Source organism: Panthera onca, chromosome C1, assembly GCF_046562875.1.
Source record: "Panthera onca isolate mPanOnc1 chromosome C1, mPanOnc1 haplotype 2, whole genome shotgun sequence".
NCBI classification, from domain to species: domain Eukaryota; kingdom Metazoa; phylum Chordata; class Mammalia; order Carnivora; family Felidae; genus Panthera; species Panthera onca.
This window is the reverse complement of record NC_138346.1, coordinates 111,107,845-111,122,903: the sequence shown is the minus strand read 5'-3', so window position 1 is coordinate 111,122,903 and position 15,059 is coordinate 111,107,845. Positions and strand designations below refer to the sequence as shown.

At 55.0% G+C, this 15,059-nt stretch overlaps 1 protein-coding gene across 1 annotated transcript in view; it reads left to right on the top strand.

The window, feature by feature from the left end:
- HS6ST1 (heparan sulfate 6-O-sulfotransferase 1) overlaps positions 1-13,963 on the top strand; it is a 46,280-nt gene extending 32,317 nt beyond the window's left edge. The window contains exon 2 of the mRNA XM_060624689.2: positions 10,437-13,963. Coding sequence (XP_060480672.1) covers positions 10,437-11,145 — 709 coding nt within the window. The 3' untranslated portion in view covers positions 11,146-13,963. The remainder of the gene's footprint in view (positions 1-10,436) is intronic.
- Positions 13,964-15,059: the final 1,096 nt, after the last annotated feature.

Genomic DNA, 15,059 nt, shown 5'->3' with positions numbered 1-15,059 from the left:
AGGCGCAAGGGGCTGGGGGGAGGGGTGGGACCTGGCCACGGCTGCGCGTACCCAGCCACTGATCACTGAGGTCATGGGGCCACTCTCTGGACCTAGGTATTTTTAGAAGCAGAATCAGTTGACCACAGCTGCTCTGTGGACATGTTACCGAAGAAGGGTTAGCCTTACACAGACATTTTCTACAGTGCTTTTGGAGAGGGGGCTCCCCAGCCTGCCACTGCCAGCTCAGCACTTGGTGATCTAGGTGTTTCCTGCAGGGGCTTGTCAGGAGTGCCATGCTCTTGGGCCCTGTGGGGCCTGCTCTTGCAGCACTGGGTATGGTGTGGGGACGGAAATCATGGCCAGAGCCAGTGGAGAATCCATTCACTCGCAGGTTCCCGGTAACTCTTGTCCTGCCTGGAACTGGCTCATCTCCCCCAGCCATCCTCCTACTGCCCATGCCAGCACTTGCCTCTCCCTCCCTCTCACTCTGCCACCTCTCCCTTCAGTCTGCACTGCTCACCCAGCCAGGCCCTGTTAATGATGCACATGAGAATCCTGGTTCAGAGAGGAGAGATTACCCAGCTGACAGCCAGCCAGGCGCCCACCCGGGGGAGCTGCACCTGCAGGCCTCTTCCTGTCACAGGAAGGAGGAGGAGGCAGCCAGCCCCACATAGGGCAATCATGGAGAATCAGAGCTAAAATCTGACTTGCATTTTGTAAGGCAATCAATCCTCCATCTGGATTCGGTGCTGGGTCATCTTACTGTGTGAGCTGCATTCCCCAGAGCTGCCCTCCTGCACATGCAGCCCTTTCCAAGGCCAGCAGGCCAACGGGAACAGCAGGACCAGACTGCAGGAGCCACCAGGCCATGCACCCTGGGGTTACCAGCACCTGGCTTAGTGTCGGCAGAGAGCAGTTCTGATGGGGTTAGCTCAGTGAGCTAATCACAGCAGGTCAGGCCACAGCTCCTGGCTCTGGCCACCCCTGAACCCATAACATGGACCCAGGCCCCAGTGAGGGAGCCAGCCATAGGCCCTGGGGTGAGACCGTAAGCAGAGCAAGCAGGGCTCCCGGCATACCAGCCCCAGCCAGCCCACAAGCTAAGTCTGGAGTGCTGCAGTCAGCTCCCACCTACCTGGGCAGGTTCTTTGGAGTCCTCCCTCTGAATTCCCAGGTACCTCTTAGTGTGGTTGTGAAGCACTAATCCTCCAGATCCTGACCTCACCATGTGGCCTCTGTCCTCATGAAGGGGGATTCCTGGGCCCTGGGAGGGCTAATGTGACAGGGCAGCAGGGGGTGTGAGTACCCCTCATGGAGCTTCCCTGGCCACTCTGGGACCCCCTGAGTCAACCAAGGTGGGAGAAAGTGGCCGGTCCTCCAGAGCATTAGTCTTCTCCCTTGACTATGTATCCAGAAGTAATACAGCAGGTCTTTTTTTTTTTTTTTAAATACTTTGTAATTCTGACGGTAAATAACAGTGCCCTCACCCACATAAGGGAGCTACAGTTCTGTTGGCACTGGCTAGAAAAATCTGCCTTTATTTCATGGTCTGGGTTTAGAGACTGGTGGGTTGGGCCCTCGTTCACAAAAGCCCTGCCGTGGGAGCCAGCAGCTCAGGAAGGAGGTGAGCGTGCCACTCCGAGACATCAGCCAGCTGGCATTTTGTCATAGAGGACGAACAGCACAAACCTGACCCTTTGCAACGGCACCCCATTCCAGAGAGCAGAGTTGTTACTTTATTTCAGTTATTTAAATAACAGTGCATTCATTGCTGACAACACAGAAATGTGTAAAGACAGTGTTAAAGGAACCTACTTGGACATGTGGGTGTTGCCTAGACTTCCAACATTGTTGTAAGTTTGAAAATTTTACACTGAAATGTTAGAGTCCATAATCTCACCATCCTCAGGCAGCCACCTAATCGTGCTCTTCTTCCCTGCCGAGTGGTGATCACAGAGTGCTGTTTTGGGAGGGCACGGGCTCGTCCACACATCCTCGGCTATAGACATCTGTGCTGTGTGTCTACTGTCCCCTCCCTGCCTGGCTTCCATGCCTCCTGCGGGAGCTAATACTCTATCAGCTTTCTGCAGCGACTTTGCTGCCCCGCCCCCCAGCCCTTCTCATTAGGGCAGACTCCTGCAAGCTGATGCCCACTTGGCCCTTCCCCCAGCCACAGAATCCTGTACATCCCCTCCACCCTCCCCACCCCACCCCCGCCCTCAGCTCCAGGCTTCTCTCTGCCTGAGCCGGGTTTCAAGTCTGGTTTCTGGTCAGAGCCCTGGGCTGCCAGAGGAGAGTCAGGAGTGGTTGTGTTCAGATCAGACCCACACTCTCGGGGCAGAGAAGGGAAAATGAAGCATCCTCTGGCCACTGGTGTGAGGGGCAGGAGGTGGGTGCTTCTGGGACAGCAATGTCCAGTTACACAGTACAGGTGTGGGCTCTGGCCTTGGACCTGTCACCTCGCCTCATGAACCCAGGTTTCACATAAGTGATAAAGTTTGAGCTATACCGAGTCAGGGTTGTGGACTACTTGCCTGATGCCCACAGGCAGGTGGCAGGAGGGAGAGGGCCTCCTGAGGACAGAGCGAGAGGGTGCCACCTCCCTGATCCCAGCGCAGGAGCAGAGCAGGAGCCTCCTGTTAGCTGTCCACCCACCTGCCCCCCACCCCCTCCTCCAGGAAGGAACTCAAAGCTCATTTGCTGCATTTTGCAGAACTTTCCCAGAGTGTCTGTGTGTTGTCAACAAAGCAGGGTTCCAGGGCTACAGTTGTCCCATAAAAACTCACACTTAAGACTCTGGAGCTGACCACTGCCTGACAGCAGTGTTAGGACCCAAGAACAAGGCACATTCCTTGCCCTCTAGGATCTTGCGTGACTGTGGGGCATGCTAAACCAGTGCACACAAAAATGTCAGAGCAGCTAGGTTCACAGAAAGCATTACAACTAACGTAATGAACTCAAGAATGCATGATACAGGCGATAAGCCCTGCAGGGTGTCAGGAGTGATCGCAGGCGTGCGGACTAGAATTATTTCACAGCACAAAATGTCTTTGAAGTCCCATGACTTATTCTTGAAATCCATGTGGATGCTGCACTGTGTGCCCTTTCCCTTTGGAACTCATTCTCTTGTGGAATGAACAAGACCCTTCTTGGTCTGGCCCTGCCTGCCCCTTGAGCCTCCATTGCCCTTCCCTCTGGTTGGGACAGGCTGTGCCCCCACCCTCTCTGAGAAGCCTCCCTGCCCCTCCCACTGCCCTTGTTGACCCCACCCCACCCAGCCCAGAGCGCTAGAACACTGAATAGCTGCGAGCCTGGGACTCTTCCTCTGTGAAAGGCGAGAAGCGCCTGCCCCCAGGCTGTGCCTGGCATGCTGTGAGCCTGTAACCTTGGCTGCTGTCGCTGCTGGGAGGGACCTGGGGGCGTTGCCAGTTTGTGTCCTTTGCCAAGCCAGGGCACTGACCAGATGAGTGGTGCTGAGCACCCGCTGGTGGCGAGGGGAGATGTAGCAGGGCCTGGTCACCACCCCTCCGGTCCCTGTGTGCTCCCTGTTCAGGAGTAATGGTGCTGTCAGCCCTGCTCTGTAGCCACAGGCAAGACAGTCTGGTTGGGACGTGCTCTGGGTGATCCTGGGCCTGTCCTAGGGCACAGCAGAGACCTGTTTTAGAGGTCAGGTCCCATGGCCACCCACTTTAGCTAGGATATAGTGTAGGGCTCTGCTCAGAGAAGGTACCAGAAGCTTGCCACCCCAACAGAGCCTAACTTGCCAGCCAAGTCACTAGAGTCTTCACATTGGGATTGACCCCACTGAAGAGCCCCAGGAGTGGTGCTGACCCTGTTTGCACCTCAAGACCCCCCTGGATGGGAAGCCAGACACCAACTGGATGTTCCAGCTTGGTAGAAGTGGTGGTTCCCTCCTAGAGGTCATGGAGCAGCTAGCTCATTAATGCGTGCTTAGTTCACAAGCCAAAAGCAGCCCCTGCTAGCCTGGAAAACTAGCCACCATCACCATCCCCAGAGGTGATGTCCACAGGGGATCCTCCACAGACCTCTCCCTACTCACTGTAGGAGTGTTAGCAAGTAGGAAGGGGAAGTGAGAGGGGCACGAAGGAAGGGCGAAGGGCAGTAAACCCCTAGAGTTGGAGGCACTGGCGGTGGGAGGGGGGGATGTTGCAGGCAGAGGGAGCATGGGGGCAAGATGGAAGGGACTGGCGTACTTTGGGGAACCAAGACTCCCGGTTTGGCAAGAATGTCAGTTTACCTGCAAGGCCTGCTGGCACGAATCTTGGTTTTGTTTGTAAAACTTTTTTAAACTTATCACAAAGTGTTTTCTAAACTTACAAAAGAATTTGCATAACGTACATAAGAAATAAAACATAAACACCTACACCCCCATCGCCTGCCTTAAGAGTGAGGGCGCCATCCACATGACAGAAGCCACCATGAACTGGTACCACCCCAGCGACCCTCCTGCCCCAGTACACACCACTGCTGACTTCTGCCTTGAATTTTCATGTGTGTCCCCTCATTGCCTTTTTTCTTTTTTTAACTGACATTGATATCTACATATGTATCAGTCAATAGTATTTTCTTTGGTTGTGTTTATATTTGGAAACTCTAAACAGTATCATCATACTTTATTACATTTTCTTTATTTGCTTTTTCTCTGCAACATCTTATTTCTCAAATTCACCCGAGTTGTTGTAACTATAGTCTGTTCTGTTCATTTATTACTGAGCCGCACTCTGTTGGAAGAATATCGCAGTTTATGTTCACATGCCACTGCAGCAGACGTGTGAGGCTGTCAGCAACGGTGTGGCCGTGGGTGGTCTTGTCCATGTCTTTAGTGCACTTGAACAGGGCTTCCCTGGGTTGTACGCCTGTGAGAGGAGTCTTGGGTCACAGCTTTCCAGTGAAGACACTCCGGAACAACTGTCCCCGACTCACGTCCCATGAGCAGTTGGAAGTTGGCATTGCCCCACCTCTGTGTTGCCTGTCTAAGTCACATTGTAGCTCACTGTGTCATTTCCTCCGTGACTAAGGAAGGAGAGCATCCTTCCATATGCTTCTTTGGCCAGTTTCCTCATTGTTGTATTTTTCATGTTTTTGGTTAAAACAGTTTATATACACACTTCAAGACAAATAGTTCCAAGAGGCTTATAGTAAAAACCAACAGATCTGCTTTTCCTTTCCAACCTCCCCAAATTACCACTTATGGCTCTTTTCAGTGTTCTTCATGTATTTACTTCTGTATTTCTAAATAATTTATAGTGTTATTTCTTGATTTATTGATTTAAACGTTGTGTATTTGCTTTCTGTTTGGGTAGATGAAGATTAAATGTTCTTAAGCCCTTGCACATCCTCCAAGTAGAGTAAAAATCTCAAGTTTTTATTAAATCAGTAGTCAGTATTTACATTATAATGTCTCTAAAAGCACTATTTACTTCTGATTTTAGTAGAATACTTTCTTTTTCATATTACTTCCTGCTTTTCCTGGAATTAATAATTGCCCAATCTTTTTTTTTTTTTTACTTGCATTGTTTTCTGTGTTCATAGACGTAATTTTTTCCAAGTGATTCCAAAGATCTGCTGTGTACCTACCATTCGTTTTTTCCCACAAATGCTCTGTTGCATCAGGTAATCTATTCAGGCCCCGTTTTTCCTGGAACCCCTTCTCCTCTGCTCCTGGAGGCCCAGCGGGATGTGCGGTTGACACCCTCCACCTCTCTCCTGGTTTGGAGCTCCTGTCTCCCATGCTTTTGTTGTTGTTGTTGTTGTTTACTAAATGAGATTCATAGTCCAATATCTTCCTAAAACAAGATTCATGGAAAATAAATGTCCTGAGTCTTTGCATGTCTACATTGTCTCCACTCTGCCCTCACATCTGCTGGATAGTTTGGTGGGATCTGACATGTCGCTGGTCATTTTCTCACAGCATCTAGAAGCCAGTGCTCCATTGATTTTTAGCATATGATGTTGCTGTGGAGAAGTTGGGTCTCCCGACAGCCAGTCCTCTGCAGGTATTCTGTTCTTCTGTCCAGGTGCTGCATGGGCCATCTCTGTAATCCTGGGTCTGGTCCCCACATTCACTTGCTGGGCACTTGGCCATTTCAGGCTAAATGAACCATATACTGCAGTTCTCATTATTTCCTCCTCTCCTCTGCTTCCTCATTCCCCTTTTTTTTTGGAAACCTTGTTGGTTGGCACTTGGGCCATCTGAATGGATGAGCTCCATTCAGTTCATCTGAATGGATGAGCTCCTGCTGGAGAGTGATAAGCAGAAAGCCCCCTGTTTTATGGGGGACCCCAGATGTCCGTGCAGGAAGAACTTTGGGACAGAGACCCTCCAGTTCCCCATGAGGTGGGGCTAGGGCAGGGATTAGGTTAGCCTGGTGGCAGCTGTCTGGGAACGGAAGGGCAGGTGCTGGGGACACCACTGAGGGTGCAGACTGTGTTGTTTGGCCCCTGCCTAGTTCCTCATATCCCTGAGCCGTGAGCCCCTCGGCACCTTCACAGAGTGTACATCAGGTCACATCTTGTGGGGTGTGGTCGGTGATCAGGGGGTTCTTCTACCCCCACACCACACCCTACCTTCTGTTCACTTCTTGTCAATGCCTTCATACCTTCTTTTCATCGGACAGTAAACCAGAACATAAACAGCCAGTGTGTCTGGTAGTGTGTGTAATGGACAGACAGGGCAGAGTAGGGGAGTTGGGAGCAGGCCAGGATACAGGCCTATGGGCAGGGCTGTCTGCAGTGTCATGGTAGCAGCCAGGGTGAGGGCCAGGGTGGGCAAGGTGGAGGTGGGCGTCAGGCTCATGAGTTCCTGAGGAGGCTGACAGGCCCCGGGTGTGTGTATCTGCTGCAGCGGCTCCCACACTGTCCAAACAAGAGCTGGGTAGTAGCCAGCCCCTCGAACAGGCTCCAGAATCTGCCTGAGCCCTTTTTCTCCACCACAGGCTATGCCTGGGGGACAGAAATGGGGGCGGGGGGTGCCCAGGCCATGGCAATGTCCTGCACAGAGAAGACACCACATGTTCCATCCTGATACCCTTCCCAGTCACCCTAGCATGGGTGAGCCCCACTTGTACCAGCTGGGCCAGGAGAGAAGCCATTCCTCTTAGCACCCATGTGGAACACAGGGCTGTGAGATCAGCATCAGCTCAAGGGGCCCAGGGGAGTCAGCTTCTCAGGCCTCACCACAGAGCATGAACAGGAAGCTCTAAGGACCAGAAGACTCGTCTGCATCTCCTGGAGCCTGCCAGATACACCAGCAGTGACTGTACCCTTAGAGACCCCTCAGCGATCCCAACACCCAGGCCTCTCTGACAGACAGAACGAGCGCAGCTGTCTAACCAGGCCCAGGCAGCTCACACCACGGGCTCTGAGGAGGCAGCCTGGACTCGTCCTGCCTCAAGACCTGCTATGTGACCCTGGGCAAGCCCTACACCCTCTTGGGCTGTGAGCAGAGGGACTGGACAGGTGGGCGGGCAGGCCTCCCATCAGCCTTGGCTGTCCAGATGGCAGCTATAGGTCACTGAGTGAACGTTACCTCTCTGGCTAACATGTCAGAGAAATTAATGGCCAAGGATTTCAGGGGTATCCATACCCGGCCTCCCCAGGACCTGCAGGCACCAGCTGTGACAGGGCTGAGAGTCCTGGTCCCATCACAGGGACCAGTGAGGGTCTGGGAGCAGCTGGGGCTCCCCCAAGCCCACCCCCGTGGTGGGATGGAGGGCAGTGCTGACACAGGACCCCAGGCTGAAGGCTGAGGGCACACTCGGGGAAGGGTACTGGTGCTCTGTGTGCACAGTATGTTCTTGCCCTCAGAGGTCATCTTTGGGGCCCCCAGCTGGCCTTGGCTGGGGCCAAGTGGGCATGCCTCTGTGTCAGTGGACACCTCAAACTCTGCTTTTCTGTGTCCAGGAGGAACTACCACACTGGCCCATTTCCATATGAGGAGTCAGGGTCCCACAGAATGGGAGGAGGTCCAAGTAGCCCTCAGCCTCCCAAAGAGGCCTAAGGACACCTGTGAGACCCCTCTGGGACACCTGTGAGAGCAGTGGATGCATTTCTTTATATGCATGTTTCTGGGTGTGTCCCTGTGTTTATTGCTTTGTGTCTGCTTGTCTGTCTTGTCCTCTTCAGAAGCACTTCTCATGGTCAGGCTTTATAAATGTCTTATACTTCATTCCTACAAAGTTGACACCTGAATGAACTGACCTTTCTTGTCCGGCCACTCACCCCACCCTACTGCCAAAGCCATTGGGGACCTCCAGGCAACTGCTTAACCTCCCGGGCTTGGTTTCATCCACTAGGGGCTGAAGGTGCTACGTGAGGTGACCTCCTTGAGGCACATTCTGTCTTCAATCCTTGGATCCATCTCGGTCTCAACCCTGGGGAGCCAGCTTAGCACACACACAGGAGCCAGCTTCCTTCCTGCCCACTCCCGCCCCTGAGGGAGGCTCTGGTCAAATGAGCTGAGAGGTCAGTGTTAAGTTCCTGCTGTGACAGAGGCCCAAGGGGGAGCCCTGTCTACCTCATGGCTTCCCTGGGAGGTGGCACTGTCTGAGGTCTGTAGGATGAGCCAGAGTCAGCTGATGAAGCAGAGAGGGAAGAGGACACAGCTTAAGGCCCTGCAATTTCTCCCCAGGAGCCAGCAGGAGGGTTGGAAGGAGGTGCAGTGGTCACAGAGGGTGCAGGTGGCCCTTTGTTCATCTTTCAAGGGCAGCAAGAATCACCACGGTGTGTTCCACAGGAGCTGGGGTCCAGTGTGGGGGTGCAGGGCTCCCCCCTGCAGGTGCTGGAACATAAGCTGCCTGCAGAGGCTGGAAGCCTAGGCTGGGGCACAGTATTGAGGGGGGTGGGGGGGGAAGGGGCGGAGGGTGCTTCCAGATCAAACGAGGACCTGAGCAGAGACCACAGACTAGAACCCAGGCTTCAGGGAGCAGGTGGGAGTCAGGATGCCCTTCCTGCTCTCCACTCCCTGCTGAGAAAGGGGTCCCTGATTCCCTCTGCCCAGGTGCTCTCTCTGCTGTCTGCCTTAGCCACCACCCCACTCCCGGTGGCACAGTCCCTGCCCTGCTCCTCTCAGCAGTCTGCTTTGCAGGACCAGTCTTTGTCTGGCCCCCGCCCCCCAGCCACTGGCTAACTATCCCCCTGCCCAGGCTCTGCTTGGGGGTCCCAAGTTCCCTAATGAAGATGCCACCCTGCAGTTTTCTAGATGTCCCTCCCTCCATCTGAGGGGACATGTGGAGGTACCCCACTGCCTTTGCTTTTGCCAGTCGCCCTGCCAACCCCATGGCCCCCTGGGAGATGTGCAGTCAGATCAGCATGCTGCCAGCAGACCCCCCGAGGTGCTCTATGCAGCTCCCCAAGGGGTTAGCGAGGGGGATGGTGGGTTAGTCGGGTGCCCCTGTTGGGCCTCAGTAAGGAGGGGTTCATGTGCATGTGCTTCCGTGCTGCTGTCTGGAGGGGGGTAGGGGTGGGCATTCCTGGAGCTTCTCCCCCTGGAGTGGTGTGTGGGGCCCAGGGGGCTCCTGCTGCCTGCCCCAGCCCTGGTTTGCCTTGGCCTGGGACGTCCCACCAGGCACAGGCTGCCAGTTCTGCCAGCCCTGGAGGAGACATTTCCAGGAAGAACCTCTGGGGCTGACCACCACACACCACACCTGTCACAGGAACATCTGGAAGCCCCCCTGCCCGCTATGTCTTGGTGACATCAGGCCAGTCATCATGCTAGACAGGGATGTGCCTGTTACACAGGGAGTCACTTCTCCAATGGTATGGATGCCCCTTGCATATAGCACAAGGAGGTGGCATCTTGAGGGATGCCTGACTTCCTGGGGTGGAGACAGTTCCTGGGAGACAAGATAATTATGAATTATGGGTCACCTGGGAGTCCCGGGTTGAGTGGTCTACTGGTGCCCGCCCTCCACGGGAGCAGGTGTGCAGGGGGCCTGTGGGAGGCCCTGAGCAGGCCCACACATGCAGCCTGCTGCTGTGAGCACTTCCTTACGCCTCTGGTCCCCGGGAGCACGGGCTCCTGTAGGTCTGCCCCAGTGCAGGGCAAAGACAGGCTGTCCTTCCTAAGGAGGGAGCACACAGGAGGGTGGCCTTGGGGTCCAGGGGAAGCCCCTGGGCCAGGATTCAGGAGGCACTGAGGCCAGGCACTGCAGGACCCTGCGATAGTCACACCTGGCAGACGTGACGGTGACCGTGGTGCCCTTTGCAGGTTGTGTCACATCTCAGCTCCCGGGCTTCCCATTCAGAAATCGCCATTTGGAGAACTAAACGTAACGATTGGTATCAGAGGTGCCTGAGGTCCCACGACATGGACCCAAAGCAGTCAGATTTGGAGCTCCAGCCTCCTCCCTCCACCCCCAAATGGCCCCCAGATACTGCCCCCCGCCCCCCGCACTTGCGCCCTCATCTTACCCCCTGTCCCTATCTCATTACAGGAAGTTCTACTACATCACCCTGCTGCGAGACCCCGTGTCCCGCTACCTGAGCGAGTGGCGGCACGTGCAGCGGGGGGCCACCTGGAAGACGTCGCTGCACATGTGCGATGGGCGCACGCCCACGCCCGAAGAGCTGCCACCCTGCTATGAGGGCACGGACTGGTCGGGCTGCACGCTGCAGGAGTTCATGGACTGCCCCTACAACCTGGCCAACAACCGCCAGGTGCGCATGCTGGCCGACCTGAGCCTGGTGGGCTGCTACAACCTGTCCTTCATCCCCGAGGGCAAGCGGGCCCAGCTGCTGCTGGAGAGCGCCAAGAAGAATCTGCGGGGCATGGCCTTCTTCGGCCTGACAGAGTTCCAGCGCAAGACGCAGTACCTGTTCGAGCGGACGTTCAACCTCAAGTTCATCCGGCCCTTCATGCAGTACAACAGCACGCGGGCGGGCGGTGTGGAGGTGGACGAGGACACCATCCGGCGCATCGAGGAGCTTAATGACCTGGACGTGCAGCTCTACGACTATGCCAAGGACCTCTTCCAGCAGCGCTACCAGTACAAGCGGCAGCTGGAGCGCAGGGAGCAGCGCCTCAAGAGCCGGGAGGAGCGCCTGCTGCACCGCGCCAAGGAGGCGCTGCCGCGGGAGGACGCCGAGGAGCCGGGCCGCGTGCCCACCGAGGACTACATGAGCCACATCATCGAGAAGTGGTAGTGGTGGCCGGTCGTGGGGGGTGGCCCCGCGGGGGGTGAGGTCAGACACACGGACTGACCCACCGGAACTCTGGTAGGAAGAGGGTCCCAGATGTGCTCACCAGAAGGTAGATGTGCTGAATGAGGGTCAGGGAGTGGGGACATGGCGGCCTGGCGGGGTCTGAGGAATCTGCCAGTGCAAACCACCGCCCCCACCCCCTGGCCAGAGGAAAGCGTGCCTGAGGGATGCCGCAGGCAGGCCTGCGCAGGCCAGGACTGTCCCTCCTCTCCTGGCCCCAGCTCACACACGGCGGCCAGCCAAAGGTCTAAAAACAAGAAACAGCAGAGAGTGCAGTTCGGACTTGGGCCAGGAGCGCGTCCCACACCCACTGTGCACACCTGCTGGCTTTCTGCTCTGCAGGCCAGCAGGGGCCCAACACCAGCTCCAGGCACCTTTCCGGGATCAGGCCACCCAGGCAGCCCCTTGGCCTCCAGTGGCCCCAGTGCCCCTGGGCCTGAGTGAAGCCCCTTCTCTGGGCACAAAGGCAGCCCCTTGAGGTGTCCTCAGGAATGGAGCTCCTAGCTCACCCATCTTCATGGTCAGGGCCCACCCTGCCTGAAGCCGAGAAGACTCTGGCCTGCCCCTGGGAAGCCCACTCTCTCTCTGGCCCAAGGTCAAAACACACAGTCTGGCTTCTTGCTTTGGGTCAGGAGATCAAAGCACACCTCCTGGGGCCCTTCCCCCCCATTTTCCACAGTCCTCAGCCTAAGAAGGGCTGCAAGGAGATGGGCCCACATGCACTGTCCCCCTCTGTGGACAGAGAGTAAGAAAAGAGTGGGAAGGCTGTGTCCAAGGATGCTACCACCTGTGTCTATGTACCTCCCCACCCAAGCTGGCCTTTGGGCCACCAAGCCAGACCAGCTCAGGCAGAAAGTTTCCCCTGCTCCATTTACCATTCTGACCCTCTGAGATTTGGTAAGACTATCCCTGGCCCCAGGGTCATCACTTAGACATTTATTCGGGGCTCATGCCCCACTGTTCCCACAACCACATGTGCAGAAGTACAATCAAGCCTCCATTGGCTAGAACACAGCCAACTGTACCTGCTGCCCATGAATCATATCTTGGGGCCACAGTGGTTTGCTATGGCCAGGGAAGGGGACTCAGGCTTTCAGATTATCAGAGTTGGAAGAAATGGCTCTCAGTGGCTCCCTAGTACCCAGATACACAGCCCTTCCCACCCTGGCCTCTCCCTGCATTTCCCTTGGCCCAACCCCTGACCACAAGCAGGTCAGGCCCTGTTCTTGGCAGCCCTGCAGATTGGAGAAGCCATGTTCCATATCCATTGTAGACACTTCCCCCATGCCCTACCTGTCTTGTGCTCCAGGAGGCCAGGCCACTGTCTTCTCTGGGGGTGCTCTCCCCACATGAGGCCCTGGGTTCTGGGATCAAAATGTGTGTCCCACACCCAAGGTGGACGAGTGCCCTCTCTCTCCAGGTGAGGACCCACACGTGCCTGGGGGCTACAAGCCTCCCTCACGAGGGCAGTGAGGGCCACGGCCAGTCTGCTGAGGACAGCAGCCTCGAGGGCAGATTCTACCAGGAGCCCTCCTCTCTGCCCCAGGTTCTCCTCAGCCACCCCAGAGGTGTGGAAGCAAGGAACCTTCAATAGCACAGGAAACACTACAGTGTTGTCAAATGAGAGGTACCCAGGAAGAAGTAGCTTTTAGTCTTTGCCTGCCTGGCAAAGGTTATGGTGCCCATACCTCCTGCTTCCTACACCAACCACTTCATCTTCTAGTCCAAGGGCAGTGGTTAGCAGGCTGGGATGGGCACCACACCTACCCAGGATCACCCCGCAGAGTGGGTGTGTCACGCTGAGCAGGCCAGTGCCCAAGTGGTATAGTGGTTCTTTCAAGGGGTAGTGAAGGTCAGCATGGGGGGGATCTGTTCTGACACTCATCCTTTGGGGCAGTCATGCTCCAGGGAGGAGGGTGGGACGTGTTCATGAGACCTCTGGGGTCTTGGACAAGCATGTGGGGTGCTCGGGGCTTGCTGTGGCTTTCATCAGGAGGTGGTCAATTCCACCTCCTGGTGGAAAGCTCAGTCCCGTTCTGCCTGAACCCCTGGGCACCCGGCCCTCCTGAAGTCGGCTTCCTGTGTGTGCCCCCTTGAGTGTAGGATCTGTTTTGTACATATTGGAATGTTTTAACTTATGATCCGTTGTCCCAATTCACACGGAAACACGGGTCTCTCCTTGGTTTCTTTGCTGCATCTGGAAAGCGGTCCTGTGGGGGGCCAGCACCCAGGCCAAGGCGCCCAGAGACAGCACCAGGTGCCAATGCCCCTCGGCCCCTCACGCCTCCAGTCCAGCACTTCTGCTCAGGCCACCTGCATTGAGGTGAAAGCTCCTCATGCCTGTAGTGCCTCCTCCGACACCACCACCTTCCGGGGCTCCACTGAAGGGGTGCCCCACCCAGCGGCTCTGCACAGGGCTGAGGAAACAGAGGCAACACGCGGTGAGCAGACAACCCACTCCTCACACAGACCTGCAACATCTCCTCCTGGAGGAGGAAACAGGGACGGCAAAATTGTCCAAGCAATGAGTCTGTGACCTTTTTGGGAACTGGAAGTGTTTCACTTGAACCCAGGAGCGTTTAAAGCTTTATTTATTTATAGCTTCTTATTAAAAAAAAAGAAAAAAGTGTTGAGAAGAAATCTTTTGGTTATTCATACAAGAAAAACGAGTTGATGATGGAAAAGCAAGTCATAATCATCTAATTGTTTTTGTCTAGGTCAAGAATGAATGTTAGCAGATGAAATAAACCCTTGACAAGGAGCCTCAGGTGTGCTGTGGTCTGTGGTAACAGCCGTCCGCCCGGCGTGGCGTGGCCAGACCTTCTGGGTTTGATTTTCAAAATGAGCATCCGAGTACAGGGATGGACGCGGGAGCGGGGGCTCCCTCAGGTGCAGGCAGCCAGGAAGAAAGGAGTTCACGCACTTTCTCCCTGAGGCAGCCCTTTGCAAAAGGAAGAGGTCGACCTGTCATCGCCACGAAGCAGGGGTTAGTGGTCCTTAATTGCAACACTTGAGAACAGGAGCCCAGCTTAAAGTGAGGCTGAGAAACGCAGACACCGTGTGCTTCTCAGTGACCTCTTCCTCCTTCACTTTTAACTTGGAAAGATTTGCAGATGACAAGGCAAAAGAACAGTTCATGGACACCCGTAAACACTTAGCCTAGATTTACCTAGGTCAACGTTTTGTCGCGTCTTCCTGTCCTGCACTCACACTTGCTCTCTCTGTACGCAAACACGTGCACACGAGTACACACAGATATGTGTGTATGCACTCACACATACACTCCGACACACACACGTTTTTCTGAAATATTTGAAAATAAGTTGCAGTCTTCAGAATACTCAGGCATGTACATCCTAAGAATGACATTCTGCTATGAAACTCAACCCTTTATCATCTCCTCAAATTTAACATAAACACAGTAATCCGAGCTAACATACATTCCCTGTCTAAATTTCCTACTTGTGCCCACGATGTCCTCAGGTCTTATTTGTGAGCCGAGGACTGTGCGGTGCTCAGCTGTCCTGCTTCTCCCATCTCCTTTCACCAAGCAGAGACCCAGCCTGCACCGCCCACCTGTTCCCTTTCTTAGCACTGACATTTTAACATAGGCCACTTGTCCCTTAAAATGTCTGCATCAGTCTGATGGTTCTCTCATGATCAGATTCAGCGGCACCTGAGTGGCTCAGTCGGTTGAGTGGCCCACTCTTGATTTCTGCTTAGGGTCCCAGGGTTGTGGGATCAAGCCCTGCATTGGGATCCACACTGAGCATGGAGTCTGCTTGGGATTCTCTCTCTCTCTCTCTCTCTCTCTCTCTCTCTCTCTCTCTTTCCCTCTGCCCCTCCCCCTTCCTCTC